General features: G+C 37.7%; 1 protein-coding gene across 5 annotated transcripts in view; it reads right to left on the bottom strand.

The window, feature by feature from the left end:
* Positions 1–2,088: 2,088 nt before the first annotated feature.
* Positions 2,089–26,624, bottom strand: part of mctp2b (multiple C2 domains, transmembrane 2b) — a 37,051-nt gene continuing 12,515 nt past the window's right edge. For 2 of the 5 annotated variants that reach the window (XM_030124801.1, XM_030124828.1), the window contains 21 exons: positions 25,400–25,517; positions 22,176–22,318; positions 21,557–21,633; positions 20,156–20,270; positions 19,965–19,991; positions 16,667–16,837; positions 15,677–15,807; positions 15,262–15,448; positions 14,214–14,307; positions 14,017–14,119; positions 13,111–13,213; positions 12,823–12,924; positions 12,647–12,721; positions 11,614–11,733; positions 8,523–8,636; positions 7,417–7,440; positions 6,815–6,856; positions 4,820–4,929; positions 4,403–4,512; positions 3,855–3,952; positions 2,089–3,024 (listed from right to left, as the gene is read on the bottom strand). In XM_030124801.1, the coding sequence (XP_029980661.1) occupies positions 2,977–3,024; positions 3,855–3,952; positions 4,403–4,512; positions 4,820–4,929; positions 6,815–6,856; positions 7,417–7,440; positions 8,523–8,636; positions 11,614–11,733; positions 12,647–12,721; positions 12,823–12,924; positions 13,111–13,213; positions 14,017–14,119; positions 14,214–14,307; positions 15,262–15,448; positions 15,677–15,807; positions 16,667–16,837; positions 19,965–19,991; positions 20,156–20,270; positions 21,557–21,633; positions 22,176–22,318; positions 25,400–25,517 (2,112 nt within the window). In that variant the 3' untranslated portion in view covers positions 2,089–2,976. The remainder of the gene's footprint in view (positions 3,025–3,854; positions 3,953–4,402; positions 4,513–4,819; positions 4,930–6,814; positions 6,857–7,416; positions 7,441–8,522; positions 8,637–11,613; positions 11,734–12,646; positions 12,722–12,822; positions 12,925–13,110; positions 13,214–14,016; positions 14,120–14,213; positions 14,308–15,261; positions 15,449–15,676; positions 15,808–16,666; positions 16,838–19,964; positions 19,992–20,155; positions 20,271–21,556; positions 21,634–22,175; positions 22,319–25,399; positions 25,518–26,624) is intronic. The other 3 variants (XM_030124810.1, XM_030124837.1, XM_030124819.1) reach the window with 2 other exon arrangements.

Below are 26,624 nucleotides of genomic sequence, written 5' to 3'. Positions count from 1 at the left end.
ACACATGCCATTTTGTTGCACGTAATATTTTGTACATTACTGGAGTGACAAAGTTGAGAACTTTATCTTCTCTTTATTTTTCTTTTGTATTAAATGTTTGGTGTCTTGTGCTGCTGTACATTTGAATTGCCCCCTTGAGGGATCAATCAAGTCTATCTTATCTTAACTACACTGCTGTTTTTAAGAACATTTTTTAACTTCCCAGTACAATCCTTTGTAGATGCCACACTTGTCTGAAAAATATGAAGCCCTGGCCAGCAGAGAGGTAGCTTAGCATAAACACTGGAAGCAGTGAGAGACAAGTCTGCTTTCTAAACTTGATTTCTAAAACAGTCCCTTATAAAACCTCTGACATGTTAAGTTGGTTAGTTTTGGAGGGGTGGGTTGTCTGTTTCCCACATCTTTCACTGTTTGTGACTGTGGTTTGGCGAAACCAGAGGACTGACAAAAGGATCTTAAAATGACAAATGCATTTGACTATTCTGAGTTTCTGCTTTGTTTGTAGTGAAATAGTAACTAATTCTAGAGAAAATACTTATTTCAATTCTATAATGTTGACATACAGAGATGCATCTTTTCAGCCATGACCATTTTATTTTGGAAAATCACCTCAGCTTGACCTGAAAGTTATGTTGGGAATCAATCAGGATGAGGTTCTTTAACAAATCTACCAGTAAAATGAGTATACATGCATACTGATATTTTTAATTACAGCCATAAATGTAAAAAAAAAAAAAAATTAGCTGTCATCAGCCAGTATGCAAAAAAGAAGCTTAATGCTGCTCACTGGTACAGTTATACTGGGATCCAGTTAAACACTATGATGCCCATTAGTTCCCATCATTCTGTACACATACCCAGAAAAGGGCTTGAAATAGTTATTAATGACTCAATAAAGACTGTTAATGGATAATAATGGACATTCACCTCCTCTACAGAGCTTCATAGTCAGCACCTCTCTCTCTGCACACACACACTCAAACACAGCTGAATGTTCTCAGGTCCAATATTGAGTTTTAACAAGTCTTTTGAGACCGATCAGTCGCTGTATTTGTGGCTCATCAGAATGCATGTGCCACATCACATTAGTCCCCACGTGTGAACCGTGATTTTACTTTGTAATTTTGAAGGTCTCACCGCTTATACATATTCATGCTGAGCCTATAAGTGTCAAATTGAGATGTCCTTCCAGTGTCCTTGACAGCGGGTTATTAATATTGAATACCTAAGTCAACATTATAACTAGATGAAGAGATATACAGGTCATCGTCTGCCACATTCTCCACCCCCTTTGTCCTCAAGACAATTGGACAAATCAAATTATTTTATAAAGTACACCACTGTGTAAATGTAACGTAAAGCAGTTCTAGGATTTACAGTTAATTCCTTGCATGAAGTGTCTTAAAATGTATTTGCCAAACATTGAATGTTAAAAGAGTTAACAGACATGAGTTAAAGGCTAATAGTGACATCTTGACTATTTAATCAAGTCACTTGTGATATAAGGCATACTATTGTTTAGCTTTTAATACAAAAATTAGGAGATTCTTAGTGTATTTGAGAGCAGATTTACTATAATTTAACTCATTTCTCTTTAAGAAGCTGCTAACTGAGAGCCCACGCGCTCTGCCTAAAAAGCCATAAATCCCAGGGTATTACTCTGAACGCCAACATCTTAACTATTCCAGCTCTGCAATCCCTAAATTGGTGCGGGTGTTGTTGCTTGTGGCTGGTTTTAAAATCTTCCTCCTGCACTCTGCAGCCCAGTACCGGAGGTTTGTCTGGCTGTTGTGCTTGATAGGATGCTGGCTGCAGGCATCTCGTCACAGCAACTGAGAGGAGGTCGCGGAGGTCCTCCTGCTTGTGGCGACGCCCAAGGGCCATCAACACAGCGGGGAGCCCGGGTGCCGGTGAGGTCTCGCACAACCTCGCCTCACTTCATGAAAGCCTAATGAAGAGAGGAGCTCAGAAACTGTGCTGTTAGACGCCCACAATCCTGCAGCACGGCAGCACAGAGGGGATGAATACAACTGTACAGGGGAATTAAAAGGAAAAGACGCAGAGCTGAGACAGAGACACAAACACACATTAAAGACTTTGCACTGTGTGATTGTGTTCATTTATTGCTGTAAGATATTAGAGACAAAAAAAGTTTTCAGAGATTATCATTAATAAATAAAGTGTGTATAGGTCTGACCCATTCCCGCTCACAAGCAAAGGGTAAAACACCATGTAGAGTTCAATGTGTGCATATGTGGGAGCAACCAAAAACAAACTAAAAGCAGTTTTGTATGAAGCCCATATTGTAACAGCCAAGTAAAATTAGTCTGTCAACATTATATGCACATCTACATATGGCAATGTGTATTCTGGAAAAGTAACTAGAGTCTGAATGTCATCAGTTATGTTTAAAACCAAAAAGCCTTTCTACTTGAAAACATATGTAAAAAGATGAACATTTACTGTTAACCCAACAATCGTATTACTGTTTTAAATGGTGAGTAATACATTTTGGTATATAAATCTTCATATCTGCTATTGTAAAATTATGAAAATATACATAGAAATCTTACATTCTTCTCATATACATTCAGAAAAATACTTTGGAGAGAACGAGGGCTTATGGGTATTAAATAAAGCAGCTTTTGATTTAAATTCTGAAAGAATAAACTGTACACAGAAGACAAATCTACAGTCTTTGCAAATAATGCACAGATAGATACATTGAAAAAATCTGTTATAAAAGATGATAAAGTAACCTCTGTCTATCAGGGATGTCAGGGTCTTTCTCTTTGGTTGAAATATTGTAAAAGTGCTGGTTGATATGTGCAGCGTGGAGTGAAGCGTTACCACAGTTAAGATTTAAACCTGCCACACAACCCAGAAACCAGCAAAAAGTGAGACTCGGCAGACCTCCAGCAGTTTTCACATCCTCTGGAAGAAGCAGCATCGGGTGTGTTTACAAAACACCTCGCTCTACGAGATCTTCTTCTTCCTGTTGCCTCTCATCTCACTGTACTGGACCTGCAGAAAAAGACAAAAAATTTTTACTCGCACAGTACCAAAAATATAATGTAAATCTTTATGACATTTCTTTTAGTTCACCTCACAGTGCCTTTGGTCGACAGGCATTACAAAACAAATAATGTCATCTCTAGAGTCGTGAGAGATGAATTCCTGCTCCTTCTGAGGATGATTATAGTTGTTGTAGACAGAATAACAACAGCCGGCAGAGAAACTACAGAGTCACGCTCACTAAAAACTGTGGCCCAAGGGTCTCGAAGAAGACAAGGAGGGAGACAAACGGGGTCAAATAGCTTAGAGAGAGAGGACGGACACAGAAGGGGAAAAGATGAGAGGAGACAGAGGGTAAGAAAAGAGAATGAACATAAAGGAGGGAGTGACACAGGCGAAGAAGACCAGAACAGAGAAGGAAAAAGAAAAAGAACGGAGCATGTGTGCGACAAGATTAATATTGTGGCAAATTTTATAATTAAACAAAAGCTTAAAATGCTCGTTCTCTTTCTGTTTGGATACAGGTTGCGGTAAAGTGACAGATATTTTGCTCTTCATCAGGTTGATGAGTTGACTCAGGAGACACTAGCACCAACAGCAGCGTGTCCTGTTGCAGCCTGGGAACAGCCAGCGCTGCAAAGCTGCTAAGCAGCAGACCTCCACCAGGGATGTATCATGACCAAAACACAACAGAAATTATACAGGGCTACATAATTATACAGACGAAGCTAATTATACAGAAAACAGCGAAGAATGCCTGGGAGTTGTTGTAGTAAGATGCAAAGCTAGAGGGCTCTGGGATTTTGGGCTTCCTGGCCGGCTGATCCGGCGGGGCTTACCTTCTGCACATCTGAAGGCACCCTCGTCAGGAAATCAAGCACTTCATTGTTGTCAATGCAGTATGGGTTCCGTAATTTCTTGGTGAATTTATTGATACCTAAAACAGAAATTCACACCAACATATCATTAACCGTAGTCCCTCGTGGCTGCGCTCTTTGTTTCCACACAAACAAATATCTGCATGCTGTTGAAAAAAAAAAAAATTGCTTCAAGTGCTGTTTGGCTTTTTTACTTTCACTTTTTCCATGTTGAAAGAGTCACAATTACAAACTTACTTTACACTTCACTAAAACCCACTATCCTGAAAGACTTTTAACAATGGAATATACTTCAATTTACACATTGGAACAGGGATTAATGGCACAGAAACAAAGAGGAAAAAGAAGAAAATATTCTGTAGACACCTCATGAATTATAAAAGGACTGAAGATAGAAAAAAAAATAAAAAATTAAGGAGAGTGTATGATGTGGAGGAAAGAAGAGGAGAGTAAGATATTTTATGAGATGAACGATTGAAGACAAGCAGATGGCAGTGTTTGAGACTCACCCCATATTAAAACTATGTAGCGTAGCGGGATGTAGTATGTGAGGATTGTTGCGATGATGAAGATGAAGAAAGCCAAGCAGGACAGGAACGGCACGGACCAGTTGAATGTACTGACAATTTAAAACCATAAGTGTCAAAACCAGGATATCTGCTCCACTTTAAAGTAACTTCTAACTTTACTGAGTGACCGCATGCAAATAAAATATTGTGCTATTAATGAATATATCAAATAATTCAGGCTTTTCTCATTTACACTAAACAATTATAAGACTAATTTAAATAACAATTTAAAGTATTTAGCATGCTGTACAAACATTAAATTCTATACTATAATTATAACAAGAAACCGTCAGTAAATTCTAAAAACATATTTAAAATATAATGAACTGTAACTGTGAAAGCATTTTCAATTCTTACTTTTTAATCCTCTCTCCAAAGCTGGCGATATCATCCAGGAGGTTTTGTAGGGTAACAATGGTGTCTTGGACCATGTGGATTTTCTCTATCAGCCCTTTTCTCTCCGACTCCTACACCAGCAACAACACAAACAAAAACAGCTGCCTGCAAAACTCAATTTACCAAAAAACTGCAGGTGCAAGTTTGACATGATGTGTACTGTCACATCTGTTGAATGAACCAAATTCAAAGCCATATTTTTGCTATTTTTTTTCCTCTTTTGTTTTAATTTTACGGAGGAAATTATGATGTTTTCTTGTCTCACAAAATGACAAATGTCCAATCTGTCTCTATGAAATAATACAGATTACATGCATCATTAACACATCTAATAAGTCACACACAAACCATTGGATTCATACTTTTGTATGAGTGCATATTAATTATAAATGTAACATATTTTTTGTGTTCTCTTTTGAATTAGATTTGCCATTATTTATCACTATTAGAAGAGTAGAAGGTATTTCTAGATGTGGTTAAATATAAACAAACAGAAATCCTTTGTGAATAAAAAGTATTATTTACTACTGAGATAAAGTCCAGTTTTTCTTGATTTTATTTAGTTTTTATTTTTAGAGTGCTCTAAAGCCTTAAAAAAAGGTGAATCTAAGAACATGTTGAATTTCAGGAAAAATGAGTGTTCATAATCTTTTTGTTGTAATAGTAATGCATATACAAGTGTCTCTGAATAAGAAACCAAACGCTGAAACAGACCGATTCATAGTGGCTCTGGAGAAGATGGTAGAAAAATGTGAATGTGAAGGCAGATATCTTAAGAGCAACTTTGAAAAAGCCTTTTTGAAGTGAAGGCTCTTCAGAATGGGACTGGACTTCACATTATGAAAGAGATGAAGTGCCGTTCTCAGGCTAGTCCAGATCCCAGGAGGAAAAGAGGGCTTTAAAATAAACAACAGAGACCAGACACTCTGAAGATCCCTGGACTGAGAGCCAGAATCAGGCTGGGCTTCGGCCCTGCGTCCACATCAAACACAGACAGACTGGAGGAGGGTTATAGGACTGAAGAGAGGAGCCGGGGTCTGCGGGGATGGAGGGGAAGCCACAGTGGGTTCTGGGGGATTGTTTATTGGCCAAAACCATGGTCTTTGTCACTGTGTGATCTCAGTGATATACGATGTTTGAATCTGTTCAAAAGCACAGACTTATCTCTACCTCTTATCCTCCAAAACTTAGAGGAAAAGCCTGGAAAAGGCAGCAAAGGACAGACTGGACTGTGAGACAACATACAGGGCTGCAGTGGGAACAAACCTGTGATATTCCAGCTGCACCGTTGTGAAATCCTATTCAGTCTGTAAACCTCAGATGTATAGAAACTTAGTTTTATCTTAATCAAGTATAAATCAAAATAACCTACTGCGGTGAACGACCTCGGGGTCATCTTCCCACTGGGACCAGTATGAGAACCACTTTGAACCAGACCGCACTGATTATTCAGAACATTTACAATCAACTGCCATCATTCTGAAGAAATATTTCATTGCCTAAAAGCATGGTAACACTTTCAACACCAACTTTCAAAACGAGCTTTAAAGAAGCATGTCTAAGTGCTGTCATTAGTTCCATATTGATGGTATTATATGGTGTGTTAAGCTCAGGGACTTTCCCAAATGCAGCAGAACCTTTTTCCCCACCCCTGTATTAGCATATGAATGCGTTGTGACATGTGGAAACAGGTTGATGAGGTCTTCATTAAGCTCAAATGTCTCTGGCAACCAACAAGTCTACAAAAAAAATACAGCTAGTGGTTGTCAGGAGCCATAATCAGAAGATTTAGTTGTGAATAAAGAGTTTAACATCATTGAGTTACAAACATGTTTGTCAGCATTACACAGTAAACCTCCTGTTTCATCTTTCCTTCAGCATTTGGAGACTTATGTTTAAAGATTTACACAGGTCAACAAAGAACTGTGAAAATAAGTAGTCAGCACATGTACATACCTTCTCATCATCCTCATCTTCATCTGCAACGTCAATATTGTCCTAAAAAACACACAGTGACGCAGAGGTAAGGGTGGCTGCTATATTTCCAGCAATGGAAAAAAAACAGTGTCCTTTTGAGCTCAGGACTCTGTATTAAGTCAAACATGCAGGGTTCAGTGGTGACCCTGAGGTCGGCCGCAAGAAACTGTCACACTCTGCACCGTCAGATGAGTGACAGGCCACGTTGAGTCTTCCCACAACACACAAAGGCAACTAGAGGTGAAGAAAACTGAGATCGCTGTATGAAGCTTTACTGCAGCATGTTTGCAGGAAACATCAAGTAAGTTTGTTGACCAGAAGAAAATCAATTAAGTGATCTTATTGATTTTTCAAGCTCAAGAACAAAACAATTATGCAATGAGTTTTTGGTCATAGTGGACAGTGCATTTCAGACATTGACCCATAATCTGCATGAATGACGTAACAATGAGGGAAATAAGAAATCAAAATATTTGAATCCATCCCACCTAGCTGGCTTAATTTTCAGTCCCAGATTTATTGATTAAAGCTGCAGGAGCAGAAATAAGGGGGAAAAAAATGCAAAATCTGAAAATACACACCTTCCTCTTGAAGCTCTCTGCTCTCTGTCCAAATTAAAAGATTAAACATAAATATACATGAGCAGAGAATGAGCAGCTCTACAGAGTCAAGCTTGAGCAAATCTAAACAGTGAACAGCTATCAATCACATATTTATCCCCTCACCTGTATGAAAACACCCAAGACAAAGTCTGCATCACTGGGTAAAATTACTACAGCCATTTTCAACAGGAGTGGGCAGAATTCTTGTTTACTCTCAGAGTATTTTCATTATAACATGCTGAACAGTAATTATGGGGTTTTTGCTCAGTGATGCCCAAAAAACTATCAAGAACTGTAAATATTTTGAATTTAATGAGTGATCCAGATTAATTATTTATTTATTTGTGTATTTTCACTACAAGTTCAGTTCATTGTTATTATGTGAGCCTTTAACATGTAATATAGATCAAACTCATAAACTTATTTACCGTATTTGGGTTTTTCTGCCTTTTCGATAAATGATTAGTTGACTAACTATGAAAATAAGATGCAGATTAAGCAGTAATAAATACAATAGCAGTTAGTTGAAGTCCTTATGTATAACATAATAAATGAAATATAACATTGAATTTGATTTGATCATATTGTTATTCCAAATGCTCTTTTTTATTTGTTTCATTTCAGAATACAGTTGTACATTATAACAAAGTCTATTGTTTCAACCAGCTGGCCACTCTTGTGCTTTCTCATGCTAGTTTAAGGTTTAACACACCGTCTTTGATTTATTTATTCATTTATTTTTTCAAAGAGAGTGGTTAAACTGGGAAAAAAAAGGCTTGGTCTATTTCAGATTAATGTAGTAACAACTACAGACCAATTACAGTGAAGTCGATGGTTCAGGACAATAACCAGAAGAGGGATGAAAAAAATAAAGTGGTGTTAGCACGGCCAAAGCACCACGAATTAGCTTAGACTATAATGATACGTTGCTTCTGTCTATTCAGTGAGTATTCTTGCATTATGTGGTATTTTATTGTGTATTATGTGGCTGGTTGTGGCTGGTTGCTATGGAAACAAAGCAACTTTTAATTATGAGAAGAAATCCATAGACGTGATAGCCTTTTTGGACAAAAAAAAATACTCACCAGGTCTTGAGTGTTGGGACTATTGTGGATCTGGATGTATTTCCATGAGATGAGCAGGACCAGGAAGAGGGGCAGCATGTAAAACTCCAAATTCCACACTGTCACGACAAACACCTGTGGGTAGAAGGCCACAGAGGTCAGATATCAATGAGGTCAAACACAACAGGGGTGAGTAAAGGATAAAACAAACTGTTCATCATTAAGTCACATTCAATACTTCTGATTCCCTGCTAGCAAAAGGTTGATCCGATTTGGTATCGATTACAAAAGCAATGGTCAAGCTAACGAAGGCTACCCCACCACTATCAAAGCCTCGTTTCTTACATATAGTAATTCTTGTGCAGGGCGGTCTGCTCAGTTGGACTGACTGTCCCTCCACCCCCTGCATATGCATTGACATTAACATCGTTAGCCTAATTGCTCCGTGTCTCTCATCTTGTGTACATTAAAGCTGACCGTGCCATTCAGTGCGGCCATAGGGAGTCTGTGTGCGAATGCCATTAACATCCATAATGGCACTTATGATGCACATCCCACCTGTGCGGATCAGGTAAAATAGATAAGAGGATAAAGAAACATGGCCTGTGATGTCTGAATTGCGCGACTAAATGGAACTATAAAATAATCCTGTCACAGAGGCAGCACTGGCCAAAATGGCACGAAGCCAAAAAGCGTGGGGTGAGTTTGCATGTTTTTATATGCTAATAAAAATAGAAGTGAACATCTGGTAAAGACATCACTCTCCTTTGAGGCACCAACTGACATAAAAGATGGCAATCCCCCACCAACCCTCCACCAACACTACCACCATCAGCTTTAATGTGCAAAAAGCCAAGCACGCTCTTGTCTGTGTTATCGCAAGCCAAAACAGGGCCTGGGAGAGGAGATGAAACCAGTTCCTCACTGAAAGGGTTATGTTTTATTAGTGAGGACTTTGTAATGACTGGGAGCGCTGGAAAGAAGGGAAAGCCAAGTCACGCTTTGGTGGAAATGTATACTCAGCCTATAAAGATTGTGATAATTGCAGCTCATTTGAGCTTGAGAGGCGTTACACAGTGTTGGACAGAGAAAAGGCTCTGGAAATACAATCAAGATCAGAGAAAATTTAAGGAAAATGAAAGGCTACCTAATGTCGGGAGAGCTACCGTACCAAAGGGCACCACATTTTCAGATAGCAGCAGGATTTCCAAGCTGAGGGAAAGGGTTGCATCGTACAATGGTAACCCAACCGCACTGAAACAACTCGGGTCATTTACACCATTGATTATTTTAACACTGGACAAGGTATTTCTCTAATGAAAATACTGGCCAGAGTTAAAGTGTCTAGGATTAAGGAGAGCTAAGACCCTCAATTTTTGCTATTTCCATTTTTGTTGGACCAATATAATTACAATATTTAGAACACAGCAAAGAAAAAAACAAATCTGCTCATTGATGGAGTCACTATGCAATCGCAGTTTCAGTAATAATAGATTTAATATTCATTTTATAAAGTTTATTTCCATAAAACACTGTCTGTTCTGGCTAATTTTTCTCCAGACGTAGAGGAATCTCTTTCAGCTCTTTGTTGGGTTTTTTTCTGCTAATTATGTGCTGCACAAAAACACACAGGTGCTGTATTAAAACCTGCTGGATAAGGAGTCTGTTTATAAAAAGTTAATAATTTGATGTGCAAATAGAGATCTCCCTGTTTCTCGAGGGTTTCAGAGAGTTAAAAACAAATCTTGACACATTGTAATGACAAAAAAATGGAAAGGCAACAGCATGTGAAGCCTACTGTACCGATGAACACTAAGGTGCACCAAGGTGACAATCAGCACATTGGAGTTGGTCCATCACCATGTTTTGTCTTGTTCATAACTCATTATTCACCACTATAGCTGTATGAAGTGGGCATTTATTTCTTCTCAGTGAGGCTTGAAAAGGCAGGAGGCAGTAGTGTGAAAACAGTAGTACAGATGGTACTGTCTTTCAAATGCTGAGATGCAGTGGGAGGATATATATATATGTGTGTGTGTGTGTCAGTGTGTGTGTGTGCATGCTCTGTGTGCTTGTTCATACTTGCACGGTTTGTATATGAGTGTCTGTGTGAGCTGTCAGGCAAAACAATATTATCACAATATATACAGCAACCACTCTTTTTCATTAATGTGACGCAAAGATAAGAAGATCCATTTTTCAGTCTGTTGGCTTAGTGTGTGAGGTCAGTGCGATGACCCCTGACCCCATCCTCAATGCACAGATTCTCGGCTTCCAAGTAATCTGTATTCTTTCCTTACAATAAATGTATTTTAAAAGCTACAATGTAGAAAGTGACTATCTTTCAGATGACATCTTAGTGTTACAGCTCCCATTTTACACAGTACGCTGAACAAACTGTACTATTGGCTGAAGTACAGTATCTCCTTACCAGTATCATTAGAAGTTGCTATGATGCTGAGAAAAAAACTTTAGTGCCATCTAGAGGATTTCAGCTGTAAAAGCAAAAGGAACTTTCTATGACCTTGATTGCCTGCATAGTTAATGCTCAACTTGCTGTGTGTACCATCTTTATCAAAGCTGGATGTGGAGAAGAGTAATGTCACGAAGACCAGTGCCCACTTCACTTTGCAGTTTAAAGACATGGGTCAAAAGGCTACTATTGTGTGTCTGTCTTCACAGTTGCTTAACACTTGTATTCCAACAATGGCAGTATGGAAAATCAGCCTTATCTCCGAAGAGCCTTTTAATTGGACTTCTGTCGGTATAATGGGGTCTAAATCAAAACCAGGCACAGACTGGACAGAGGGTTAATGAGTTGTCAGGGAAGTAGAACAAAAATAGACTCTATCTCGACTCCACCGGGACACTAGTCTCTCCAGCTGAGGCTTAACTCTGCATCCACAAGGCACGCAGCGCTGAAACCTTCCATTCCAACACATGTATCCGAGGCCAAACCTGCATTTGTGCTGAGCCCAACGCCGCATTGATTAAGATTCTCGCAGGGTGAGTTCAAGTGGGGGTTGGCCAGACTGCAGTTGTCTTCCGCAGCTTGGAGGGAAAACAGAGGGAAATGCAGATAGTGTGTTGATAAGCATTTAGACCACTTTACCAGGAAGGCTAGCAGGCTCCTCTGAATGCTCTCCCACTGGAAGCAGCTTTTGATGTACTGCAGAGTCGACATGATAGCTCTGTACAGCGCCTGAACACGCAGCACGTTCCTGGCTAAAGCCTGAAAGATACAGATTAACATGCAAACAATTAAATAACCAGAAATTTTGCTTGAAAGTGCTGATAAAATTATGATTTTTGATGTTTTAATTAAATGAATTTCTACTCCTGCAAAACAGGAAAGTCAGTCAAGATATAACAAATTAGCAGCCAGCAGGTAATCAACCATGTCTTGTACTGCTGTTCTGCTCTGAATGTCCAGCAGACATAGCAAGAGCAGCTGGAATATTTTGGCATGCATAAGCTATTGTGGTCAGGGGGCAAAAAAAAAAAGAATCAGTAATCTGACCTGATTTTGTCAACCAAGACTTTCACAATTAAATCAGAGGGAAAACCTGCCTTGGTCCTCGGTGCGTAAGCCAATTTTGGCGCTAGCAAGCAACGTATTGTCTGAAAACAATGAGTCTTTGTGGCCAGGACAGACAGTCAGGCACCCTGTCTCGCACCCTGTCTTGCACACTGTATATCAAACTAATGTAGCAGAACAGTGGGCAGGAACTCTGTCACAGTTGGGGTCAATTAAAGCTCAAATCAACTAATTCAGGCAAAAGAGAGTCTTTGCTTTGATAGTTGTTGCTCTTGGACAAAAAGTAAAGCTGAAAGTAAAACTATTTGATAATACAAACAGTAACATTTGTACTAGTTGCCCCTCCTCTATCTTTTGGTACTTTCCTGGTTTTCTTGGAAATTTCCAGCATCACGTAAAGTTTGTTGGCGTGCAGTGACCTCTCACCCTTGAGTGGTCACTGCTTGTTACATGTAATAATGTGCAGTTTGAAGGTATTCCATAACTGACATGTGTTTGCTGCCCTAGATGAGAATGAACCAACAAAACAGCTCAAATTAAAGCTTCAGCGTGTTTGAAGATCAGTTTAATTGATTTCTTTGACTAGATGAAAAACAAAGCTGCAAACCTTTTTGGAAAATTTAGGGTTATCCTCCATGAAACGTCTTTGTTTGGGCTGAAAGGTTCTTATACTTGCTCTGACCTAAAAAAAATAAATGAAGGGAGTGAAACGGTCAGAATTAGGCCCATCTTTCATATCCATCATGTTCTCGTGTTGTCATCGTGGCCTGAACCTTTCCTTACAGGGTTAAAAATAACCTCCAGCTCTAGAGTGATGCTCCCCTTCGACAGGCCACCCAGATCCTCTTTTTTCAGGGGGAAGGTGATCTGTTGTCCCCCGCGGATCTGCAGGACAGAAAGGGCATCAGGTGCTGAACTGAGCCATGAACCTGACCATCAGTCATGCTGGATTACATCTTAGCGAGTCCTCAACCTGCTGGAATGTCATCACCCTCTTCGCTTTAATTTAGACAGAAAGTGTAACTAGATTAGTCTATTGTCCGAAAGATGAGCTAGTGAGGTAGAGTGTACCGAAAGAAGGGGAATGGCAACTTTTCCCAGAAAGTCTGGCGCCTTGTCTCCATCCTCATCAAAGATGGTCACCGTCAGCACGTCATGAATGTCTTTGACAGGACTGTGGAGACACACAAGGAAGACGGAGTCCACACTGAAACAACGCACACAACAGCATTATGTCCCACGATTTACAGGGTTCCTACAGGTTTCTCCAAGTAAAATTTAAGACTGTTTAAAACTACTTACAACAGAATTTAATGCCCATTTCACAGCCTATTTCATGGCCAAAAATTCATGACTCCCAGAATTTAGGAAAATGCATTGGTTGACCCCAACACCTTGATTCCCATTGTTCCAAGTTGAATTTAATTTTTGTACAAGGTGCAGCAAGCAACACGTTTCCCTCCACTCGTGTCAACCAGGTGGAGAACGATCTTTTCACCGAACAGGCATTATTAATATTAAATGTGCACTTCCTCATGTTTAGTTTTCATTTGTGAGCCATCCCTTAAAGTTCCCAATCTCAGCTTTCTCAGGTGACATGCAAAATATAGCCGCACGTGTGTTGAACTGAATGTTCTGTGATCATTTCTGTAAAGTTGGTGATAATTGGTTCCTACTTTCAATATAAATTATCAGATTGGAACAGGTGGAACTGAGTAGACCAACATTACTTTCTTTGCTGCTCAGATATTTCCCAGATACATTTAAACGCAAAACAGCAAACAAGATTATAGCAATATAAAGACTTTTAAAGACTTTTTTAAGGTATTAAATGCAGATTTGTAAATTCAAGACTTTTTAAGACCCCGAGGGAACCGTGTATTTAGGGTAAAAGAGCTTTACCTTACAGAATACATACATGAAGTAATGCTAATGATTATGTTTGCATCTAAAGACAAGAGTGTGACTCAAACTGACAAGGTGAAGACTTTATTCCACTCAGGATGAAGGGTCTTGTATACTGTATGGGTCTGAAGTCTGTCATTTTCCAGTTCCAACACACAGAAGGGATCACTCTTTCCTACGAGACATGACAAAAAGAAGCACTTCCAGTTTTGCTCTTGAATTCCTTCTCATTCTAACAAAAGAAAAATGAATTCTAATGCATATATTACCATTTAAATCAGCTGCAATCAGATCTGCAGCCTTGATAACTTTGACTTGAAGGAAACCAACATCACGGAGGTTTTTCATGGACCTTTTTAAACTCTATAGCAAAAGGAAGAAGACGAGAACAGGGTTAGGGAAAATACATCCATCACGTCTACAAACTCTTTAATAATTGTTACTTTACACTCATCTGAAGTTTCTTTTGACATTCGTGACTTTCAAATTTAAGTGCAGAAACTTGAAAAATGTTCAATAATAACTTCTCAAAATATCACACAAATAAATGTTCACAAACTGTTAAAGATCAATTCAGACAATAAGCCCATGTTCACATTCCTCAAATTCTTCTCGCCTCAGAAAAAGAAAAACTTTCTAAGGAGTTAAAGTTGACTCTCCAAGGGAGGTTAATGAGCCTTTATTGGATTTAGTTGTGTGGAAATGCTCATTGCTCATGTCAAGGAGGTTTCAAGTTTCTTTATCTACATACAGGTCTGACCTGTACTCAGACTAAGAACTGCACAAAAAATCTAACAGGATATAACATTGAAACACATATTATGCTTTAGAAAAGAGTGAAGTATGAATTGTGTTTGATGAATGGGCACTAATATGGAAAACCATTGAATGTAAAAACAATCCTAAGCTCACAAATGATAAAGCAGAAATTCTTTTTACAGGTATCAGAACATTTCCAGATACATAGTGCCACCTGTTGGCATTTCAGCAAAGGACCGCATTAGTTACTAACAAATGTGATAGAAAAAATGAAAAATGTCTTACTACACAAGGGGATTTTTATGAAGGTATGTGAATGTGTAATTCAACTATTGTAGCACCAACAGTTGCACAACTTAATGAATCAAAAATTAATACTCCTTGTATAATATTTAGATACAAGGTCACTTACATATTTGCGGCTAGAAAATATGCAAAAAAGTAATCTAGAACACATAAGCTGCAGTAAATTTCACATTACTCTAATGTTTTGAGAAGCACTTTGATCTTTTAATTTGATTGTAGGTTTAGTGACATGTTATAGATACAGATACTGACGTAGTTGTCCAGCTGGTTCTGTCGTTCGCGAGGTTCGTCAAGCGGGGCAGCACAAAGGTCAGCGATAGAGACGCTACTGCAGGGATTCAACGCGACCAGGAAGATCAGGCATCCTCGGCACTGGTCCAGAGTGTGTGTGAACAGCTGCCTTTGATTGACAGGGATCCTGGACAGGTCCACTTCACACCTGGTCACACAAACACACACCACAGCTGCAGTCATGAACGTACACCTACAGCATGCCACACATACTTGATTCATTCGTCTTTACCTTGAGGCAACACTTACAGTAACTGCTCGACTGAATAAATTATCAACGTGTGATTCACTGTAAATTAAGCTTAAGAAATACAGTGTGATTTTCCAAGTATAGACACATGCATTAAAAGGTTTAAAGGGCTGGATGGAGACTCACATTCCCAAACACTCCTCATTTCTTCGTCCTTCTTTGGACCAGAGCTCCACCTCCATTATATCTGGACTGTCCATGAACTGGTTAAAGGTGAACCTCTCCCTCCACTGAGGATTGGCCACTTTGCAGTGATTCTGATTTGGAAAAAGAGAAAAATGAATAAAATTATCTCACATTAATGTCATGCTTTTCTTTAAAGGGACAAGTGAAAGTAAGGGGATGTGAGGCAGTTGTCAAGATGCATTAAAAGATGAATAAAAGCTGTATAAAACCTGCTTTAACCCATAAAGAACCAAACAGCCACCGACGACCAAAACCATTTACTGATTTAAAATGTTTAACAACTTCTGATCCACTAATCCTATCAATACATGTAAATAATTGGTGTGAAATGCAGTTTGTCATATTTTCATGATCATCAGATATGACCCATTTGGATGTTCAGAGGCTCCGTAGTGAATGTGGAAACACCGTCATCTTCTGCAACACTGATTCACCAGTAAAACCCATGGAGTTTGATAAATGACAGAGGATGGAAATACATGGTTAATGTTCAGTTAATGATACATTTTGCAGAAAAAGTGACTTTTTCTGCAAAATATATCACCAGTTTTCTCTGTTTTTGATATAATAACCCTCATCTTTAATCTCAGATTTTACGAACATCTGTGATCAGTAAATTAAATATAGGAAAATACATGATGTTCACTGAAAAAAAAAAAACACAAAATACACAGGATCATGTCATGAATTGTGATAAATCACTTAAGAATATACAGGAATAAATATTTTAGAAGTGCCACAAAAGTAACACTGGGTCTTTATGGGTTAAATGTTAAAATATATTTATATAAAAAATGAAATAAGATGCGATGAATACATAACAGTGAATGCTTAAAAGAAACTGGTGCATGCATGTTACATCAAAGACTAATAAGGGGGAAAACAGAAAGCCAAAGAGTGGTGAGCGTGGGAGTTGAAGAGCCTTCGTACCTTGCTTTTGTAACTCTGCTCTCCAAATCTGAAGCGAACAAAGAGCTGACCTCCTTGAGTGTCTAGTGCCAGCTCTCGACCTTCAACCAAAGTCACTGACACAACAGAAGTCCACAACTGACTCTTCCTCAATGTATCAGACAGACGAAAGCTCGGAGGTGAATTTCCCAACTGCAGAGAAAAAAGGTCAAAGAAACAGATTTTTTTTTTTTTTTTTTTAAAATTAAAAAAGACTTAATACAAAGCATATACACAGCCTGACCAAAAACAGCCCCAGGATTTATCTAAGCAAAGGGGTAAGAGCCTTCTGCTGGATTATTACTGCTAAAATTAATATGTTTTAGCTGCAAAAAGTTATTTGGCACTAACTGATGCAGTAAGTAGCTTCTCATTTAAATAACCATCAGTTTGCTAGAGCATAAAGATTGGACAATGACGGGATTCATCAGTCTCAAACAGTGAAAGAGTGGTTCAAGGAGTTTGAGACATTTTCACACGTGTCCAGACCTGAACCCCATTGAGAATCTTTGTGATGTGCAAAAGATTCAGACTCTCCCACCATCAACACAAGACCTTGTTGAAAAATTAAAACAATTCTGGATGGAAACAGAACATTTACAGTAACCCTGCTTAAGGAATGCTTAAGGAATGGTTGTGTCACAGTGAATGTGTCCTGGAGAAAAGCTATAGGTGGTAAAATAAAATATTGTGTATGTGTGTTATTTTTTTGGCCAGGCAGTGTATTTGCTAATAGGTACAATTCATCTAATGATCTTGAGAAAAAAAGGTCTCTATTAACTTTTAATGTGAATATATACTTGTGTATTCATGTATAAATATGTACATCTAACTCATGCTAAAATATATAAGATGTGGATTTCACTGTGACACGTCTTCTACAAAAATTACACATTTCTACCAATTTTGCAATACTATCTTGTCTTGAAACTCCCTTTCCATATATAGCTATATACAGTATATGTAGGCACGTACATAGAGGAGGCATCTTCACAAGCCATATTTGGGTTTTAACCTCTTGTGTGCAATGTTACATTAGAAAAAAAACCCAGAATATTAATTTTTGTAAATGTATTTCCTAATAATCTCTTTTTTTTTTATAAAGCTACACACATGCATTAAGCAGAGACAGGAAATAAAGTAATCAAACATCAACAAGGCAAAAAGGATTCAGTGATCTATACATTATATGAAGCTTAAATGAGTCGGTTACGTGGTCCAAATCAGTGCTTTGGACGTTATAATCAGCACCCTGGGAAGAGGCCACTTATCAGTCCCAGGCACTCAAACTGACAGCTGAATGAAACAGCATTATCTCTCTCTTCCAGTTAAAAAAGAATGAAACTGATCCTTCATTTCACTGAGAGATTAAGTAAAGCCTCCAGTAGCTATAGTGCAGAGAAAGCATCTTTCCTCTATATATAATAGGATCCATATACTGAAATAATTAGAAGAGCTTATATGCAGACACACTGCTGTAGGGAGAAAAACTTCACCCTGATTCAATTAAAGCAGATCAAGCTGACACTGCTGTACTTTGACTCTGTTCTGCCCCTATGCGTCGGCAGAAAATTATGTTTCAATTAACATTTGGCGATGAATGCATATGACAGAGGACAATCAGCATCTGAAGCAGCAGGGGAACAGCTACCGAGAGGCCATTTTATTATGTAAACCTGTTCAGAATGGCAGAGAAAAATACAAACATAGAACACTGTTGGTGTAAAGAGGATGTATGGAATATGCACACATGGATATAAGATTAGACTGACTTTGTCTAATTCTTAGAATGAGCATAGAAGAGAAGTGGTAGGAAGTTGAGTTGATGATTGATTCTCATATTAATAATTAATACTGACTCATTAAGTAGTATTTTTCTGAATTTCATGCCAATAGCATAGTATAGCATAAGTATAATATTGCTTATGTGTAAAGAAATGACTGATAATGACAGGCACCAATGGAAGTTAACACCTTGAGATGAATGAGGGGACATGAGTTGAGATCACAGTGACTCAAGAAATAGAAAATAATGTGGAAATAGTGATGAAATATGACAATTTGTTTTTCCCATACAGGTGACTGGAAACAATAACTGAGACAAATGTAGATACTTATGGGGGCCAAGTAAATAGTTACAGATGACAAGACCAAATAACAAGATAGAAGTAACTGTAACCAATTAGTTACTAAGGAAAAATATACAATTAATTAAAATGCCATTAACAACGGGGTACATTTGTAGAATCTAAATTTCCTTTACTGTACATTTGCTGTGGTGGTTGTGCCTTGAGAACAAATAATTATAATCTTAAGTTATATTGAAGAACTGTTAATAATAGTTTGACAGGAGCAGGGTTACACTTCCTGATGTAAACAGATGTTTATAAGATATCACATTTTAACTGAGCACTTTAAGCTCTTGTTGGAAAATTGTAGATTATTTAAAAAATACAGATAGAGAAACAGACATAATAGATAGAAATAAAATATGCTGGTGAAGTAATTAAAATTACTACATTGGTTATTGTATTTTTAACTGCAAGATTAGTAACGTGCAACCTACGCACTACTATTAGTATTACATTGACTTAGTCACTTTGAAAATTAAGGTCTCATCAGATTTTTCATGCACTTTGGTGGTTAAATTATTCAGCATAAGCAAAAGCATGCATTCAACTCTGCTCTGTGGTCATTTCATCAGTAGAAGGACAGACGACAAGAATATGTGGTTAAGAAAACATTTCAGTAGCTGCAGCAGGTTATCTCTGGACACAGAACATGCCATGTTTTATGTCACCACTGAGTAAATGTTTTAAAATCTACAACTCTACACAGAATTTAAATCATTATGAAAGTAACAAGTAGTGAAAATAATTCACTGTTGAATCTTTTAATCTGTTTGCTGTGACAGATGCACTGTGAGAATCTCTAAATAGCCAATAGTGCATTGTTGTGGTGAAATGCTGCCCTCTGGTGCCAAGACCAAATACTGGAAACTACCAAACTCAAAGAAAGCACTACACAAAATGTCTTCCTAAAATGTTGGCAAATATGCTGGCATCAGATAGGTTTCACGATTTGGTATCAGTTTATAAAATCTGTGAACTAAGTCAGAAAGAGGCCACAAACTGAGCATGACAGGACATTGCATTCGGTATTTCAGTGACCACCCCTGAACTTCTCTTTTTGCTAATTCTCACAGTAAATGTTTGTATTCCGTATTCATCAGGTATTTTAGGTAAATCATATTTAACGTCTCCAAACCATCATGCCTTACCCTAACACTGCGTTTTCGGGGCCACCGCTGCCAACCGGAGCATGCGTGTTAGGTACAAAACAAAATGACAGTGGTTAGTAGGCTGTACATGCAAACAATAGGAGAAAAAAAAACACATGCATTAATAAAAATGATGCACAACAAATGTCTCTACTGCTAAAAACCATGCAGTATATGGGAGCTTGCCATACAGGGCCTTTTTTGCTGTCTCCATTTCTCCGTGACACAGTCATATCCACCAGAACCACGCCCATGTCGTCCTCCAGGCTGTTGGGGTCATCCAACTGCAAAGATAGCTCATTGACCCTGGGGAAAAATAAGAATTTCACCTTCTACTGAGGTTAAATACATGATTTATCTCTGGTGATAGTTACGGATATAGTGAGAAATATGCCATGGATGTGTTACCCATTAGATGTGATAGAAATTGGGTTTTATTTATTAATAAAGTCTTTACTGTTTTTTGTACTGTTGTATCACTTTCTTATTATTGTTTTAATGTGGGCCATTAATATACATATGTAGTGTTTTATTTATCAAAAGCTGAAAATCAACATTTAGTCACTGCAGACTCTTCATTTTTTGCCTTACTGCCTTTTTATCTATTTATTATTTAACTTGCATTGTATCTTTCTTCTAAATGTTTTGGTTTAAGCTGATTATTACCCCACCTCCCCGAAGGGGATGCGAGGGGTATTGTTTTTGGGTCAGTTTATTTGTTTCTTTGTTTGTTAACACTTTAGCAACAAAAATACTGGTTCAATTCATACCAAATTGGGTTTATAGACTGCCAGTGACCCAGAATAGATGTAATTACATTTTGGAAAAGGTAGGAAAAGTTAACCTTTTTTAATGATTTTTTATAATCTTCCCATTTACTTATAATTGGCAAAATATGGGCGAGGAGCAGGGTTTGCCTGGCACCACTTGTTTGTTTTGTATTTCAGTGTCTGTAATCATTCTTAAGGTTTTGCCATTTTACAGAATCACTGTCTTTTGATTCTACTGTCTATTTATTATTTTTGTGTTTTTTGGGTATATTGAAAATGAGGCCATCACCTCAATATTGAGCAGATCTAAATTAGAGGTGGTCATTGCTTTATAGATTCATGCCAAACAAAACCCTTTGTGGGTTTACATAGACACACTGGTGTCTATGCAATAATGTGGATGTGGGTTTCTGGCTGAGTTGGAAATGCGTCTGGTTCATAAACAGTCTAACCTTTGTGATAAACACTGTTTTATGTGTTTTATTTCAGATCCAGTTTAGTTGGCACAGTTTCCAATCTTAACCCAGGTTAATCCTGAGGGAATCACGACATATGAGTATGAAAATAAAAAATGAAAACATCATTAGTGACAATCCTTTCCAAAATGCAATTCTAAAGTAAAGTCTTTCACCATTCACATATTACACATCAATAACCCTCTCTCACACAATGTAAAAAAAAGGGAAAATTAAAACCTTCTAGCTTCCATGTACTGCTGCCAATAGACAAACCAACAAAAAGACAAGAGGTGGCTACTCAGGAGAATTAACAACACTAACTCATAAAAAGTATATCACTGAGCTTTATGTAGATGTCACTCACTTGTCCATTTCCAGATCACTGAGGAGGACGCTGGCGGAGCCCATGAAGTCATCTGTGGTTAGGTCACGGTCATATACCTGAGTCATGTCAACAGAAATAAGAGTAAGGGATTGTTACTGTAAACTGCGTGACATGACTGACTATGACTGTGTTTCTAGAAATAATATATTTTTTATCGGCAAGTTTAATAGCACGCAAATTCACCTGAAAGTAAAAAAATGCATATGACGGAGAAGCCTTCAGTATTAGCTGGAAACCAAAATTAACAAGTAAAAACAGTTTCTATTTATCTTTCAGTTGAATCAGTTGCTTCTAACCTCAAAAACAAGGAAACTTTCAGAGAAATGATACAACTGTTTGTGAAACAAACACTTTCTTTCAAAGAAACCTGAACAAAACATTTAATTTATGTGCAGACTACAAACACAAAGTCCTAGAGTGGGTGGTTTTTTATTTAAATAAATTTATGCTGGTTCATGCTTGTTTTATGTCTGTAAATTACACTTCTCTTATGTGTGATACTGGCGGCACAAATGCAGTTTCAGTTATACCTCAAAAACAACAGTCAGCAGAGTGACTGACAAAATATAAACAAACCTCTGCAAAATAATAAGGTTACCTTAATGTACATTTTCTGGTTCAGGTCCTTCACAGGCAGAGAGAAGGTCTCATTCCATGTAGGATTGAGATTTTTATAGACTACTTTGCTTTTGTAGAAAGTTTTTCCATCCAATTTGAATTTGACATAAGGGTCGCTTGTACCTGAAAAAATACACATAAAAAACATGTAAACAATATATTTGGATAATTTGATCAAATATTTTTAGACATAGGGTACAGGTTTGTATATTATTTATTATAACAGACGATATCACTGCAGAAAATATAATATAGGTCTCTGTACAGACACTTAACTTCTAGGGACATTTACAATATGCTTGTAGTTTCTAGTCAGAGGCAGGACTGGGCTGCTCGGTGTCAGGATGTGGTTTCCCTCCCCAACTGGTAGACCACAACTTCCTGAAGCAATAGCCAATCAGATTTTGACTTCCACAGTAAAAAGTCACGACTGTATTTGTGAGTTTTACGTGTAGTGTTTTTTATATATTTCAACGACTGCATCACATAAATAACCTTAAGTCCAGGGCAAATCTGTTCTTTATGTGGTAGCTCTGACAGATTATTTCCACTCTGGCACAAATGAAGTCAACCCTCATTTAGTAACTCTGCCAGTCAACCAGCTGAGGGCAGCAGGCTACTAAACTCTGATTCTGGGCCATCCTATTACACCTCTCAGCATCCATGTGTTATGCATCATTAGTGATTTCTATCAGCAAACAGATGTCAGCATATGCAGTATAAATAATCTGCCCAAAAAGAAAAATAAAGGATTGTTTATGCAATGCTTTTAAGAGAACGCATGGTTTTAACAGCCACAGAGTGAAACTAAATCCCCCAGCTTTTCTGACCTCTCTTTCATTTCCAGCATTATGATTACACAGAGAGCAGTTGTGTAAATACAAAGTAATGCAAGAGAGAGACAATGTGATCCAAATACATGCCCAGAGTGAATGGGTCAGTGTAATGAATGCTAGGCGTGGCTCAGACAGCTTGACATTCGCTGTGTGGAATCCAGCTCTGGCTGCTAATGGAGCTGAACAGCGAACCTGACACTCAGTAGGCTGACGGTGTCCCTGGAGTCAATAACAAACTAGAATGTAATCAAACAGACATCCAAAGAGACAGTCATTAACATGCCAAGGCTAGACACACAAACCGAGGCCGCTGTGCACAGGAAAACAGATAAAACAGATAACAGATATTTTCTGTGGTAAAAGTCTGATTAATCTTAGAGTTACAAAAATGTTTTTTTTAAGATAGACAACCCACACTAAGATAGGGCAAGATGAAACAGCACTGATCTTTGTGTTGATGGTGAAAACAAGTGTAACAGTGAAATGTACACATAACTGTTCAGTTACACAGTGTTGGGCAATACAATGCATGACCAATCTGATGTGTCTAAGAAAAAGCACCTTATTGTGTACATTGTTCCTTTTCTTTTCACTATTTATACATACTTTTCTACTTTTAAAACAAACTATTCTTTAAAAATAATTTAACTACAAGGCTAGAGGTAGCAAAGATGCAAAACGAGACAGGAAATATACTTTTGTGAGACGTTACCATAGTGACAGCATCTCAGATGGAGCAAGTCAGTGTGCACAAGCTATGAATAATCTCTTAAATCTAAATTAAAATCAATCAATACAATCAATTTATATTATTAAATTAATGTTATGTTAATGTTTGTATGAGTTTTCCTTTAAGGTCTGTTAAATGTTTTAATAGGTACATATTACTATCACCATATCTAATCAGGTGTGAAGCCTGTAGGACTCGGCATGCAGTAACCCTCTACTAACATGTGCTATGCTTACTAAAGGGAGATTTCCTATCTCATCTCCCTTTTATTTATGGTAGTGGTACATGAGATGTGTTGTACCTCTTGGGTTTTGCATTTTCTTGATGTTCTTTTAAAATAAAAAACATAAATTCTATTTTAAAAAGTGAAAAAAGGACACAATGAGAAAAAAACATGTTCATATAAAAGAAATGACTAATTCAAGCATTAGTCTCATGAGAAAAGACAGATATATGAGGTGGCAGGTAGCACTTACTCACTGAGGAAGATATGACCAGTGGTAATGTGACATATTATGACACAGGTGACAAATTGACAACCCAAGTTCTATGAATTGTCTTAAAGTAATTAGAATGAACCGTCATGAAGACGCATGAGGGGAAAAAAAGCACACATATTAGTGGACGTTTGGTGAGGAATAATGGCATTGTCAACTCAGGGAAAGGCCTAGTGTTTGTGCCCAGAAACAGGACTAAACAGTAAAGAAGCACGATTTCAGTTTTATCAGCTAAAATTTGGAATAGTCTCTGATGATATTAGACAAGCCCCAACTCTGACAATTTAAGCTGAAAACATTTCATTTTAGTTCTGCTCATGCAAACTAAAATGTTTTGGGTTTTTTGCACTCTTCTTTGTTTACTTTAACTATTTTAATATCCTATTTAAACTTCTTTTACTGTTTTTAACTTTGAATTTCACCCTGTGTATGAGTTGTGCTATACAAATAAACTAACTCTGCCAAAAAACACAGCAGGAATCATGTATTCTATAGTCTTCCCTTGGACTGACTGGCATCTATTTCTTGCAAACCTTGTTCTTCCAGTCTATGTTCCATAGAGACACTTTGACATGGCACTTTTGATTTTGCCAACTTTCACATGTGTTGAGTATGTCAATAACTGGTTTTTGGACAACTGTCAGATAAGAAGCCTTTCCCATGGCTCTTGCCCTTTAAAGTTTTAGAAGACAACATACTGGCTCAAGGCACAATGCTCAAAACCAGTCCTTCATTATTCTTCTGATATTCTGAGACAATTAATTGACAAATATGTTGGCATAACATTCTAGAAATCATATCATGAAATATCAAATGAAATGATTGAGCTGAATCTCAATGCTAGCCTTCACTCTGTTGATACTTATCATTGTTTCACTCCTAGTGTAGCCATAAGCTTCTGTATACACCTACATAAAGCATAAATGCTGAATATATTCTATTGTTCACATGTAAAATGATCTGGATCCCTTTGCACTTCCCTGCTGCACAGAAAAAGATGTCACAGCAGTGAGAAACAAGAGACCACCCCTTCATCTAAAGGGAACACAGGTAGTGTAACTGATAGCAGTACCATCGGCCACTGTGTTCACATTTGGAGGGCAGTTTATGTTTAGTGGTAACAGTTAGATAAGGCTCTTACCACACCGGTCCCTGATGACGAGGCTGCGGCCTTCCTTCAGGTTGATAGTGAGTAGGAAGGATCTCGGAGGGTCCCTGATGTTCTCTGACACATTTAGAGTCTCACTGCCCATATCACTCTGAAAACACAAACACTGACATTACACATATTGTCACATATTGCACTGATGGATTCAAGGAACAAAAATACATCTCTACTCATTTTTGTAAGTTTTAGAACAACAAACCAACAGGTTATACACATGTTTTCCTTCAGCCCACACACAGCTGACATTCACTTAAAGGAGTACCATTTACCTCCTAAAACTTAATGCATACACAGATATTGTAATACCAATGAGAAATCTAACTTTTTCAGTGAAATACATACAAACACCATACTTTAAACAGTGGATTATTCATTCCATCCATTTCTAGGCAGAATATGCAGCACTTATCAATTTCTAAAAATATTACAATGGTGTATTTACCAGGGAGAAACTCCCCTGTACCTCTATTTGCAGTTTTTGTTTTTATTATTATTATTATTATTATTATTATTATTATTATTATTATGATGTGTTCAGGATTTTTCCAAGCATCAACCATAGGCTGCAAGTTTGTGCCTCCAGCCATTAACAACGTCATAAAGCAGGAGCAGGCGAAACAACAAAAAAATTAAACTAACTCTGCTTCTTTCTACTCTTCTCACTTCATGCACTACTCTTAGTGTGATTCATTTCTGCCTGAAAGACGATACTCTGGGCAAAAGTCAAACAGACCAATCAGCCTGTCACCTGTCACAAACCTGTTGTTCGAGAACAAATAGCCAACAATACTTTTACTTAAGCGGTCTAAAACCAGAGAATACACATTTAAAGCGGTTAATTAATCATATAAAAGATTCTTAGTTATTTTACATATTATCGAGAATGAAAAATATCACAATAACACTTAGTTTCTTCGAATTCACATTCTATAGTAGATGTGGTAGAAGATTTTAAAAATATTTTTCATTTCTTTCCAATACATTCTCCTGCCATCACTGTTAATTGTTAAATCTTAGCTTAATATTATCTTATAATAATGTCTAAATGATGGTGCATACATTCCCTGTAGGTACAACAGAATGATGTCTATGGAAGATGTTCTTGTGTTCTACTTTGACATTTTGAACCTCTTTGCACATCAATGCTGCAGGAACTCTTCATTTTGCACAAATACTCCCCCGCCCCCCTTTTTTTGAT

Source organism: Sphaeramia orbicularis, chromosome 3, assembly GCF_902148855.1.
Source record: "Sphaeramia orbicularis chromosome 3, fSphaOr1.1, whole genome shotgun sequence".
Taxonomy (NCBI): domain Eukaryota; kingdom Metazoa; phylum Chordata; class Actinopteri; order Kurtiformes; family Apogonidae; genus Sphaeramia; species Sphaeramia orbicularis.
The sequence above is the reverse complement of the archived record's forward strand: the minus strand, read 5'-3'. Positions and strand labels throughout refer to the sequence as shown.